Consider the following 14,492-nt stretch of genomic DNA (forward strand, 5'->3'; position numbering starts at 1 on the left):
TTATTTTAAATATCTTGATACCCTTAAAACGATTGGCTGTCTCAGGGTCTTTAATCGTTAATCAATGGCAACTTGGGCCTTTTTAAGACAAAACAGTTTTTTTTTGCCACAAAATAGCAGAGACACCCCTTTCTCGTGATATAATCTTTTAAGTCACTGAAAAAGGGCACTAGAAATTTTAATTTTCGCTTGAATGGGCCCTCTCTATATCTTCTACAGCTGTTAGTACGATACAATCATTCCTGGAAAATAAACGATAAACAAAAAACACACCTCCGTGATTTTTCTTCTAAGAAAAAATCACAAATTCCATTTTTTAGATATGAGCTAGAAACGTATTAAGTAGGATTCTCTGATATGCCAAATCTGATGGTATGATTGTCATTAACATCATTTGAATTTTCAGGGGTATTTCGATTTTTACTAACATTAGGCCAATTTTCTCTGGCTTGTAACTTTTGATAGGGAACTATATGAATTTTATATATATAGAATAATCATAACAATCTGGTTCTTTCGATGCATTGATTACTATTAAGATTCTTTTTTTAGAGTTTTGGGTGTTATTGGGCCGACTCCCTCATTGCTCCACATTGTTTCATAATATCTATATTTCCTTGCCATTAAATTTCCTCTTCGGTGGTACCTGGTATGAGGGGTTGTGAGCAGGACTTAGAGCGTTTCAATGAATACGAGGAGGAATAATAAACTATTTTTAGGCATTAAAACAGTTGATGTATGTTAACTATAGATATATTTTTTTAATGGAAAAGTAATGAATCATAGAGCATCCGTAAAATTAAACTTTATGTATATTTTACGCAAATTCTATGCATTTTAATTAAATTTTAAGTTAAATTAAATTTATACCAGTTATTTGATGGCAAAAAATGTCTACAATTTTAAGGGTTTTCCTATGTATTTGAGGATGGAGATAGGCTGTAAATCTATATTTTTCTTTAACTTGATTTAATAAGAGTTTTAATTATTTTAAACAAACAAAAACATCAACTGCCATAAGCCAAAGGGATATATCTATTAGAATGGGCATACTCCAACTCGTTTCTAAAAATAGTTAATTGTTTGATAGTAAAACCATTATAGTCGGTCCAACTAGCTTCTATATATTGGAAACATCATTATGTTTAGCTAAAGATGAACTTGTGTCATTATTTTTGTAGCTAAAGATGAACTTGCATATAATTACCCGAACTCAGGGAGAAAAACATTCATATGCGTGGATATGAGTTTATGCGTGGAGAGGTGTACGAATTTTGTTCATAGTTTTTACTGTTTAAGTGTTATTCATTGTCTTAAATATTTTTGAATTTTGGCTATGTCTGCCCTAAAAATGCATCAATTAAATAGTTCGAAAAAAAGTATGTTTGTAGCGACGCGACTCGTTAGTAACCAAAACTCTAAAAATCGGATTTTGATATTAATAGATATATTAAAAGAATCTGCTTATCATACTGATATATTAGACTCATTAGGTTCAGAATCTTCCATCAAAGGCTACGATCCTGGCAAAATTTGACTAGTTTTTGAAAGAGGGGGGAAACACCCCTAAAATTCAAAAGCACCTATCTGGATTGTATTTTTCGCCAGAAGAAAGATCACGGATGTGTGTTCATGCTCGTGGTAACAAACTGTAAGTAAGGAGCAACGCGACTCATTAGTAACCGAAACTCTAAAACAAAATTTTGATATCAGTAGATATATCAAAAGAATCTGCTTATTATGGCGATTCCCAATATATAAGATTCATTAAGTTCAGTCTTACCCATCAAAGGCTTCGAGCCTGAGAAAATTTGCCTGATTTTCGAAGGAGGGAGGAAACAAGCTTTATAGTAAAAGAATCTGAATGAAACTTAGACCACTTGATAAGAGGTTTTTTGTATCTATCTGCAAAAATGCGGAATTTCGTATTTTGTTTTTGCCAGAAGAAAGATTACGGATGCTTGTTCATTTGTTTGTTTTTCAGGGGTGGTTGTATCGAACCAATGACCCTAGAACATCGGGAGAGGGCTCACTCGAACGGAAGTTAACGGTTCTAGTCTACTTTTAAAGTAACCAAAAGGATTGGAGGGCATTAAGCCCCTCTCCAATGCCCTTTTTTCCTCAAAATCGTCCGATCAAAATTTTTAGACAGCCACCCTGTTCAAGATAGTTGAAGGGTCCAAAAACTATGCCTTTGGAAATAACATGACCCCCAAAACCCCTGGGGATATGTTTTTAGGTTTTCAAATTTGCCCATTTATTACATATAGTATTTGTTATTTAGAGTTTTGCATATATATTTCGGGTAGGAGGGTGAAGGGTGGTGAATCGGGAGAGGGTGTAATTGAATGGAAATGAAAAGTTCTAGTGTCCTTTTTCAGTGACATAAAAGATTGGAGGGCAACTAGCCCCCTCCCAGTCAACCCTTTTCCCTAAAGTTGTCTGATAAAATTTTTTAGATTGCTATTTTGTTCCACATAGCTCTAAATTCCGATAACCATCTTCTTAGGGTAACATGACCCCCCCCCCCCCCACGGTTATAGTGAAAGGGCCGTAACTTATCAAATTTGCCCATTGTTTGTGTATAGTATTTTTATTGGGAAGTATTCAGGCATTTCACGGGGAGGTATTTTGTGCTTGGGGTGGGTTTCAATCGAAAAAATTCTCCATGGAGAAGGACATTTTCGGGTGTGAATTTCCTAAAAGAAATTTTACACTGGGAGCATTTGACAGAAATCATGTACAAAATGCTTTTTATTTGTCCTACTTTCTCTTTGCGAACTCAATTTTACATCTGGAGATTTTTCAGGGGAAATTTACAGCGGATTTTGATTTCCATGAAAACATTTCACGGAAGGAGGGATATCCAGAGTTATCAGAAGAACGATTAGAAATCAAACTCTTTTTCAAATAAAAGTATGCTAGGAAAATTTTTCAGACAAAATTGTCTTCATGAAATTTTACGGAGAAGGGAGGATCTTGAACAAGGATGGAATTGTATGGAGAGGATTTAACGGACGGAGGGTAAATTTTACGTAGGAGGAACTTTCCACAGATGTGTTTCCCTAGAAGGGAAATAACTTTTCATGGAGTGAGAGAGAGATTTAGCGGTATTATTTGAAAAATGAGCAGAAATTATATTTTAAAAACAAGTCTTTTATACTGAAACTAAAGACAACGTTAAAACTAAAAAAGAATATAAATTAATCCGCATATGAAGCAGTTGCCCCGTCCTCAATACCTTCGTCTTCATGCTGCAATTTGACTGTTTGTCCCGATATTTTAAGAACGACTCCTGAAGCACAAAGGCTGTTCAATTATAATTGATTAAAAACAACTTTCCGAAAAAGAAGTTTTTTAAAGAAAAGTAAAGGCCATATTAAACTGAAGATCGGAAGAAATAGAAACCTACAATAGCTCAAATTCAAAACGACCAAAATGAAAACCAAAACGAACATAAATTAGATAAACAATCATAGCAAAAAAATACAACAGGTACTAATATAAATGAATAAATAAATCTTAAGACGAGTAAAGCTTAAATTGAATATGCAACTCAAGCTTAAAATGAACAAAAATATTTTGCTATTGAAGTATAAATGAAACCCAAAACAAAGAGAAATCAAATAGACAATCTTAGAAAACAAACATACAATAGGTACTAATATAAATGAATAAATAAATCTCAAAACGAGTGAAACTTACATTGAATATGAAAATCAAGCTTGAAAGGAACAAAAATCATAAAGAAACAAAGGAACAAAAGAGTTTTGGTTTTGCTTCCTTCTCTCACTATAAAAGTCTAAAACCTCCTGCGTCATTGGTTGTTTAGTTACAGCCCTTCCCCCGGGCTCTGGGGGGGGGTTGACCTTGAAGTTGTTGTTATGGCTAACTCAAAATTATGATTGAATGCGTTTGAAGAAAAGAGGGTGTGTCTGAGGGGGGGGGAGATACCCTCCTTTAACGTTTAACTCTTAAAACAGTAACTAGAACTTTCGATTTCCAATCGATTGAGCCACTTATGAAGTTTATACGACCACCTGTTACATAAAAAACTTATATGCCTAAAGTGCATAGCTTACAACACTTGCCTTCGGTTCTGGGGGGCTGTGTTATCCCTGGAATTTTGTTATATGATTTTTGGTCTATTTTGAACAAAATGGCTCTATAAAAAATTCGAACGGGTGTGTTTGGGTAAAATAAGGTTGCACGAGGGAGGGGGGCTAGTTGCCATCGGATCAGTTTTGACTCTCAAAAATGGGAACAAGAACTTCGAAATTCTTGTCATTTGAATTCCCTCCGATGTTTATCCTTCCACCTCTTCCATACAAACCTTATATGCCTCCGCGGCACAACTTACAACCATTTGATTCTCAGGATCTGGGGAGGGGGGTATCTTTACCCCGAAGTTTTTGTTATCTGATCATTGGACTATAAGAAAATGGCTATCTCAAAACCTGGAATTTTAACTCTTAAAAAGTGAGGTAGAATTTTCAATTTCCAATCAAATGAACCCCCTCTGAAGTTTGTACGAGCATCCCTTCCATATGAACCATGTATGCCCCTAGGGTACAACTTACAACGCCTGCCCCTGGGCACTGGGGAGTTTTGTCCATCCCAGAGTTTTTGTTATCTTATCTTTGAACTATTTTAAAGATTTTACTGGATACAATTGAGGAAAAAATGCGTGGGGGATATTTACCCTCCAATCAGTTCTGACTAATAAAAGGGACACTATAACTTCCAATATACAGTCGATTGAGCCCCCTACGAAGTTTATACGACCTTCACTTCCACATTAAGTGCCTCTGAAAAAAAATATTGGAGCTTATAGCCTTAAGGTTGGTGGGGGGGGGGCTAATTGCCATTGGATCACTTTTAACTCTTAAAAGGGAACTAGAACATTCAATATATAATAATTTATTTCCCATACGGAGTTTATACGACTACCTCTTCCATAAGAACTTTATATGCCCGGGGCACAAGTTGCAACTCTTCCCTAAAGTTAAAGGGGGGGATGCTGAACCCGAAGTTTTTGTCGTCTGATCGTTGGACTAATTCACATAAATGGCTAACTCAAAATATTGAGCGGAAAAATCTGGGTATAAGAAAGTGTGTGTGTGTGTTTGGGAGGGGGGTTTTCTGCCCGCCGATCAATTTTGATGACTCTTAAAAACATAACTAGAAATTTCAATTTCTAATCCAATGAGCCACATCTGATGTTTATACGACCACCGCTAACATAAGAACATGTCTGCCCCGAGGCATAACTTGCAACATCCCCCCGGCCCTGGGGGTTGTGTTGACCCCTGAGTTCTTGTTATTTCGTCTTTAAAATATCTTGACCAAAATGGGTATTTCATAATTTTGATCGGACGCATTTGGGAAAAAAGAACCTTGGGGAGGGAGGGCTAGTTGCCCTCTGATCACTTTTGACTCTTAAAAATGGCACTAGAAATTCTGATTTACAGCCGAATGAGCCCTCTTCGTATTTTATACGATCCTCACTTCCATAAGACCTTATATGCCCCCGGGGCATAGTTTACAACACTTGCCCCCAGGTTCTGGGGGGTTATTTTATCCCTGGAGTTTTGTTATATGATCTTTGGTTTATTTTGAATAAAACAGCTGTACAAAAATTCGATCAGACGCATTTGGGGAAAAGAGGGTGTGTGTGTGGGGGGGGGGCTGCTGCCCTCCGTTCCTTTTTTACTGGAACTTTCAACTTTCAATTTGGGATAAAAGGGCCTCAGGGGGGAGGGCTAGTTGCACTCCGTTCACTATTGGCTCTTAAAAAAGGCACTAAAAATTCCGATTTACAGTCAAACGAGCCCCTCCAAAGTTTATACTACCATTCCTTCCATAAAAACCTTATATGCCCCGGGGCATATTTATAAGCATAATTTATAACACTTGCCCTCTGGTTATGGGGGGCTGTGTTATCCCTGGAGTTTTGTTATATGATTTTGGCTCTATTTTGGACAAAATAGTTATATAAAAAATTTGGACGGACGCATTTAGGGAAAAGGAGGTTGGTGGGGCTAGTTGCCATCGGATCACTTTTGACTCTTAAAAATGGGAACGAGCTTTGAATTTCTTGTCATATTTGGATCCCCACCGAAGTTTATACGAAAACCAATTCTTCCATAAGAACCTTATATGCCTCCAAGGCAAAACTTACAACCCTTGGTTCCCCGGTCTCTGGGGGGGTTATGTTTACCCCGAAGTATTTGTTATCTGATCATTGGACTATTTCAAATCAAATGGCTATCTCAAATTAATGGGATGCGTTTAAGGAAAAGAGGGTTTGGAGGGGGGCGGGGGCATATGCCCTCCGATATCTTTCAACTCTTAAATAGGTAACTGGAACCCTCAATTTCCAATCAAATAAGCTACCTCTGAAGTATATACGACCATCTCTTGCATAAAAACCTTATATACTCACGGGGCATAACTTACAACATTTGCCCCCAGGTTCTGGGGGATTATTTTATCCCTGGAGCTTTTGTTAAATTTTTGGTTTACTTTGAACAAAATGGCTATACAAAAAATTATATGAGGGGGAAGCCATATACAAGGGAATAGATGTCCTCTGATCCTCCTCGTAAAATGTAGCTATAATTTTCAATTTCCAATGAAATGAGCCACCTCTGAAGTTTATACGACCATTCTTTACATAGAAACCTCATATGCCCTCGGGGAAATGTTTGATAATACAGGATAAATATAAGAAGTAAAATATTATTTGTTGCAAGAAGAGGGGTAGGGGATTGCAGCCCCTTAACAAATAACGCTGTTTCTATGCATGCAAATATCATTCATTTTATTTTGTAGTGTGAATCTAAATAAAAACTAGACCTTGATTTATGAACTTCTCTTTAGTGATATTAACGATTTATGCCATGAAGTTTTTTTTTACTTTTGCCTTAAATATTTTGATGTATCTTTTTACATAATATTTTACCGGGATATGCATGGCTCTACACAATCTTTTTACGGGAAAGTGGAATTAATGTGTTTTCGCGTGTGGGGGGGGGGTTGAAGTATCAAAACTAGGATTCCATGCACTAATTTCACAATGATCACAATGATCTGACTCGGTTTCACTCATGAGACAAATGCGTGAAGAAGGACTCCAAGTAAAGTGAAGTACTGTCAATATTCTTGATTTTGAAAAATGAAGTGGTAAGTTCAATGTTTTCGTATTCGAATTCGTTTAATGAAATAGCTATCGTAGCACTCAAAAATGAACGCTAAATTACGCTACTTTTACAATCACAAAATGGTCACTAGTTAGATACACTTAGAAATATGGTGCAACTTTCAATTTACTTGTTAAACGCACTTGCGAAATATGGTACAAAGGAGTTTGCAACTCTGTTCGTACGGTGACTGGTTCTAGCTTGTTGTAATGTCTAGTATGTCTGCTGATTGATGCGGATGGTGGGAGTATGGATGGATGCTTCTCGGTTGTTAATAGTGATTTCCCAAATTTCATTATTAACTCATGTCTTCGATCGAATAAGTTGGGCAAATTCAAGAGGTTAAGAACACTTTCGTAGCTGCTGTAACTGGGTTCGAGTATTATCCTAGTAGCACGTTTTTGAACATGTTCTAGTTCATCTGCCATGTAAGCTCTGTTCTGAGTTTGGGGACCCCAAACGGGACAGTAATACTCGAGGAAAGGCCTGATGTAGGTTGTACACGCCAGCATGAGCTGACGATCAGAGAAGCCTAACCTGTGCATTCTTGTTAAACTCTGGATTGAGTAGTGACCCTTGCGCATAATATTGTCTACATGCAGCTTAAACGAGCAGTTGCTTGTAAATGTTACGCCTAAGATTGCTTCAGAGGAAACAATTGAAAACAGAACATCTTGGATAGTGATATCTTGCTTGATTGGATTAAATCGTAGACCTTTTGATGTCTGTTCATTCACTTGTAGACTATTCGACTTACACTGGTTGATGAAATCTGTGAAGAAAGTTAGGTCAGACTGCTGCTTTCCTGCTGCATTTTCGACTATGCATTTGGGAAGTGCAGACAAGTCATCAACATTTTGAAACGCTCTTCAAATTCTTCAAGGATTGGGTTGATGACGACAAGAAATGAAACAGCAGCTAATTTCGTTCCTTGAGGGCAGCCGCAGGTTAATTCTGACAACTCAAAGCAGGTATCTATTCTCTCACTAATAATAGTATTTGTTTTTTAGCGCCCATTTCTTTCAGATTCACTAATGCGGTCATGTGTTTGATAAGGTCGAATGCTTTTCGGTAGTACGCCAAAAATTAGTCGACAGTACTGTTAGAAGTGTCCATCCACTGGACGATTAAGTGATACATTCGCACTAGATATATTGAAGTGCTACTGCCTCGTATGCAACCATATTGGTACGGATCGATCGCAGGAGCAATTTGTTCTAACAAAGAACAGTAGATAAAACCCTCAGCTACTTTTGCTAAGTTAGGAGTTATCGATATTGGTCTCAGTTGGTCACAGTACTGGGGTGTCATGATTTTCGGTATAACACGGACATATGCAGCTTTCCACATCTTCGGAAATGATTGTTCTGAGAAACATTCGTTTATCACTGATGCGACAGGCTTGGCTAAGAAAGGTGAGTACTCTATCAGTAATTTCATGGAGAGTTCACCAGGGTATGAGGTAAAGTTGTTACGTAGTCGACCGATTGCATAGTGAACTGCCATGTCTGACACATCTATGATTTCATCTGTACTACTGTTGTTAATGATGTCACACATTTGTTCGTCACTTACGGTTGGGTGGGTAGTACAAATCTGAGTAAAGAATTCGCTGACTTCCGAGGCTTTTATCAGACTACCATCTGGTGTATTGATTCGTATTTCGTTTCCTTTCTTTTTTCTCACTAAGCCGTTTTACTGCGTCATGCCACTTGTGAGAATTTGACTTGAAAAGCGGTGCTATTTTTTCACGTACATATCTTTTTTTGGGAAGCTCGGAGGGCTGAGACGACTTTGTTTCTTATCTTGTTTGCATTCAGTGTGTCTGCTACAGCATGGAGTTTAGATCGTTCTTTGATCATTTTTTTTATATTAGTATCTAACCACGGCTTATCCGTCTCACATATCATGCGTTATTTATCTGGAAATAATTCATGGTACATTTGCTGCAGAATGGAGTATAATGTCTCGAATTTTTCATCAATATTTGTTATAACACAAATTGGATCGAAGTCAAAGTTAGCGCTTCACCTGCCAAATGCTTAGATGGAGCTTTCACCGAGGGATCTGTAAACTATTTTCTATGAAAATTCTATATTTTCCATGAAGAGCAGAAATCTATGATTTCTGCTCTTTGGTTTCCTTCAGAAAACGTTATTGTCTGACTTAGCGAGTGGTCCTAGGGAAACTGGAGGTTCATAAAACACCTCAAGATTCGTTAGTATGAGGTCTAGCATGCTTCCACTTTCATGATTGTTAACGTTGAAGATCCAACACACGTGAAATCCACTTTTTGTTGGTTAAGTTAAAGTCTCCAGCTACGATGAAAGCTGGATTATTGAATTATTTCAGAAAGTTGTCAACTTGATGGTGCAGAAACGTCACTAATTCACGTCTGTTGTGAGTACCTTCGGGATAGTATACTGCTGCTAGAATGATACATGAGTAAGTTCTTGGCAACCCTCTCGGTCTGTACCACAGCCAGATTGTTTCATGACAAGAACCTGAAGGGTTATTAAGTTGTCTGCATGGCAAGTCTTCACGGTAATAGATGCCTACTCCACCTCCACGTCGTGCGTCGTCTCCGTCACGCCAGGTATTGAAGAAGTTCAGATAGCCTTTTATAGCGCCTGTTTCAGTAGTAATATCCCAACATTCGGTAATTATTGCTAGTCGTGTCAAGTTGATGCGTAAGACAAGTTCCAACTCGTCCAATATGTTCTGCATTTGTCTATAAGTTCGACTTTTTCTTATTTCGAATAACTGAATCTTTGGTTTTATCTTTTTTTTAGAATGTGAATGAGGCAGTAATGTATGAAACTTTCTAAAAGATGTGCAATCTTCTAATATTTTTTCAGGGATGAAACAAGCTGCTATAAATAACGATTCTATTGTTGGTCGAATCGTATATAGAGTTACTGCGGGAAATTTTGTGTTGGCAAGGCCCATAAACAGTTGGGAGACATGTTGGGAGTTATGTTGGCTACACGAACATAAACTTTCAATAACCAAATCTCTAAAGTCAAAAAGTCAAAAATGAAAAATCGATTCTGTTTGGCCACTATATTTTTGGAATTGTACAAAAAGAGATTCAACTCACATTCCTATCCTTTAAAAAAGTTACATTAATCCCTTTAATGACAAATTCAACACAGAGATTGTCAGGGGAAGAACTGATGCCCTTTCTGATTTTTGTATGGATTTTCATTTGCGTAGAAAGAAAAATTGATTGAAGAAAAACAAACTGCAAATGAAAATCCATACAAAAATCAGAAAGGGCGTCAATTCTTCCCCTGACAGTCTTCTTAAATCAATTTTATTATTTTCTTAAATCAACTTTTTCTTAAATCAAATTTTTTTTTAAATCAATTTTTCTTTCTGTGCAGGATGGTGTTTTCTTTATATACATAATTTTTTTCATTTGGTATTTTCGCTGAAATATTCGTTTTCATTGGTAATTATGATGAAACAAAGTAAAAAAACAGAACGGAATTGTCCCCTCTAAATTTTGAAAAATACATTTTTTATTCATCCCCCCTTCAATCCCAGGAGAAAATGGATATATTCTAGGTCAGGAGAAAAGGGATAGCTTTCTTTTTTTTTAGTTTTCTCTTTCTGCGCTGGTTACTTCAACAGGTTAGTTGTTTATTTTGCACTAAGGAAGGGTTAGTGGAAATCGTTGCAGATTTATTTGCAAAAAAAAGAACCATTTTACTTTAACAAAATTTTCTCTATTATCTATTTTTAATGGGTGAGCTTTTATGGCTATTTAACAGCTTTAATAATTTTTTTCTTTTTTAGGAAGGCGAAGAAGGCTTTTTAACAATTTTCTCTTTTTCAGGAAGGTGAAGAAAATTGAAAAAGAGAAGGAGTGAATAAAGGGAAAGAAATCATGTGCGTAAGAGAGGAGGACTAAATTCCTTCTGTTGTTATTTGTCCAAAGAGCTTCCCCATAAGAGATTGAAAAACGCTACCGTTAATCGCGTGAATTTATTTTAACTTTACTTCTTATTCGCATTGTGGTTTATGTGCATTAATTTTCTAGTAAAATAAATAGAGAACCTGGTCTCCTTGCCAATGATATATTATTTGCGCTGAGAGTAGTTCAAATATGAGCTTTGCTCACAAGCCTGATGCTGGAAAGTTCTGGTGTGCCGCATAGCACTTTTTGTTTAAAATAAATTTGATGTAGTTTTTCAATGAGTTTCAGGTCAAAGGCTTGGATTGGATTACTTCTCTTGGTTATATTATTTGAACACTGTAATGTTTAAGAATTGCTCGCCTCGTAGTTCATAGTTGGGATAATCTCTAACCTTCACCTAAACCTTCACCAATAGCGCCATCTATAAAATCACGGCAGGACCCAGCAAAACTGCTGCGTTTACCGACCAACTTCAACATTTCTGTAGATGATATGTCAGTATTTTCGTGGTCTTTGTTGAACTAAACAAAGAATTTTAGTGGAGTTGGAGAAATCGTGGCGCCACGATTTTATCTACTTCTTTTTTTAACGAGTGACCAAAAACATTGGGGGGCGTCCCCCTTCTCCCATACACGACAGTCCTGATTGAGGTGATATTTTCTTATTGTGCTTATGAAAAAAATTCGTTCAACTGAAAGTAAGGAGTGACATAAAATTTTAAAACGAATAAAAGTTCTTAAGTATGGGAGGGATGCTTTCCCCTCCTGAATACCTCACTATTCACGCAAAAGTTTTTTAGTGCTTTTAAAAATGTTTCTTATTCTTCTGCTTAGACAGCCCTTGTGATTCAGGAGTTGTTCTTAGACAAAAATTTATACTTTAGCGTTAAGAGCGAGATATTGACGAGGGAGCGACACCCATCCTATACGTAGTAATTTCTGATTGTTTTAAGTTTTAATGCCACCCTTTATTTTTAGTTGAAAAAACTTGTTCTTTTTGTTTAATTGTAGAGGGTTTTTTAAAAGATGCAAAAAATACGGCTCCACCTCCATGGATGATTGGATCCAGCGAAATTGTAAATCAACCAAACCAGAATTTATGAGATAGAAATCCTATCTGCTTCCATAACTGTGGACGAAGAACGGTAAAAATTAAGAAAAAAAAACTGAACCAGGATGAATTTCAGCCTTTGAATAAACTCGTTGAGATTTGTTCCCCAGCTTAAGATTATCTTTGTTTGGTTTTTGTCTTTTTGCTTTTTTCATTTTATTTGTTCTTCACTTTTTATACATTAAGTGTAAAAAGTTAATGAAGGCCCTCTTGACACGTTAGCTCACCGATATTGTTTTCAACCTACTAATGAAAATTACGGGTCCTTTGTTTGGGGGTGCCAACATTTAGGAGAAACAAAAAAATTTGACAAATTTAACAAGAAACAAAATCAATTTCCCTAAATATAATATTTGAAGTTCCTTTACCCGTACTTTGAACGTGCAGGATATATCGATTTTTGCAACACGTGTTTATCCAAAAGAGACTCATAATTCAAAAAGAGATTGTGGCTATTATTCCTTTCTCTTTATTTTTTTTCGCGTACTTCGCTGTTTACCATGTCGTATAGTCATGAATAAACAAACTTAAAATTCCTCATAGCCTATTGGATTTATCTTATCTGTGCTCCAGATACTAATTTAAGAGATTTTTTAGATTGATATTTGAAAGGTAAAATCGATTTTTATCTCTTTGTCAGTATACTTTTTGCCAATAATAGAAGATAGCAGCACCAGTAACGGTTTACACCTCAACCCCTTGGATAAACACCTCAACCCTCAACAACCTCATTTCAATTGCTTTCTTTTGTGACAAGGCAAATCTCAAGTAAACACAATTATCCCTTTTGTCTCTTGCAAAACATCACCAATTTAAATAGACTTTTCCCATAATAATCGCCCTGAAGTCATACTTTCATTGAATTTTTCAGGGAGGGAGGATAAGGAACTGACTGCTGTGTATTTTTGTTTTTATTAATTTTCAGTTGAACATTTTTCAATGCTAAGAAAACTATTTTAGATGGTGGGTTACCTCTGCAATATGTTGCAGCATAAAATTACTTCTAATACTGTGTTATCACACAGACAGAGAAACTCATGCTCTGAACGACTATCTTTTCTAATTTCTCAAATTCTTTTGCTTTTTTCTAATTTCTCAAAAATTTTTTGAACGTTGCTGGTACAGAGTTCAGTAGCAGAGTTCAGCAGCAGTTGAGGTTATACTTCAGTTCTTCTAGTTTTAGAATGTTTACTTTCTTCGCAAACGCTGTTCTAGGAAGAAAAGAATAAAAAAAAAATTGGGATCTAGCATCATATCAAATCCTTTCCATCTTTTCTATTTTCTCAGAACTATGTCCTAAATCTTCATTTGATTTCTAAAGCATAGAGTTTATAATTTAAAAATGAATGTGTCTCAACTCAACAAATCATGCGTGGGATAATTAATTCATACCAGTGGGACAATAACGTTATTTGGACAGTTCTTAGGCAGATGATTAATCTTGCACTTTTGATTGCTTAAATAGCTATATATGACATTGTCTTACATATTTTATCTATTTGTCTACTTTTGGAACGTCCACGGCTATTTAAGCACGGCTATTGTTTTTACCGACGTCCACGGCTATCGTCCACGGCTATCCTTCCTTGCTCAACAGCATTGTCATTATTCTATCTAATGGGTAAAATAAATATCTTCACCAGTTGTGTATATGACTCGGGACCCCGGTGTAGTGTATATGACCCCGGGACTGTAACAAAACGATATTAATGATAATAAAGAAAAAGAGAAGAAAGAATATAATTAAAAATTGTCTTTTTAAAACTCCTAGAATAAATATAGTTTTTACGCTAAAATGCAGCATAAACTTTTTGATATTACTGCTCCAAAATTGAAGCTGCTTACAGATATGGTGTAAGTTCACGACAATTCAGAGGGGGGTAAATTTATTTTTCAAACTCTGGGGGGGGGGGACAAATTCATCATTCCTTTTCAATTTATTAAATGAAAACACGCCAAAAAAAATGCATTTTTAATGAAAATAATCCCTCAAAAAGGGATTTTTCAAATCTAGGAGAAGGGGGGAATAAAAATTATAGAGAGTAGATGGTATTCCCCCCTCTCCTTCCCCAATCTTTATCACCAGTTTAGTGTATAAAATAAACAAAAATTTTAGTATGGGACCTTTGGAAACGCGATGATACCCTTCACCAACAAAAACGGCTATAATTTTAAATATTCTCTTTTGTCTAACATAAACATCAGATCTAAGTTTAGAGGGAAGAGTACCAAACCAACAGCACATTGCTAGAGCCATC

The 14,492-nt window shown here is 36.2% G+C and overlaps 1 protein-coding gene across 1 annotated transcript; it reads right to left on the reverse strand.

The window, feature by feature from the left end:
• Positions 1-8,288: 8,288 nt before the first annotated feature.
• On the reverse strand, positions 8,289-8,708 carry LOC136035759 (uncharacterized). The gene has a single exon (XM_065717729.1). It carries the CDS (start codon positions 8,706-8,708, stop codon positions 8,289-8,291), a length of 420 nt encoding a protein of 139 aa, XP_065573801.1.
• Between the last annotated feature and the right edge of the window lie 5,784 nt (positions 8,709-14,492).

This window comes from Artemia franciscana, chromosome 14 (genome assembly GCF_032884065.1).
Source record: "Artemia franciscana chromosome 14, ASM3288406v1, whole genome shotgun sequence".
In the NCBI taxonomy this organism is placed as follows: Eukaryota; Metazoa; Arthropoda; class Branchiopoda; order Anostraca; family Artemiidae; genus Artemia; species Artemia franciscana.

Coding starts and splice junctions, on each gene's coding strand:
- LOC136035759 (XM_065717729.1), bottom strand. CDS start 8,708: ATGGCAGTTCACTATGCAATCGGTCGACTACGTAACAACTTTACCTCA.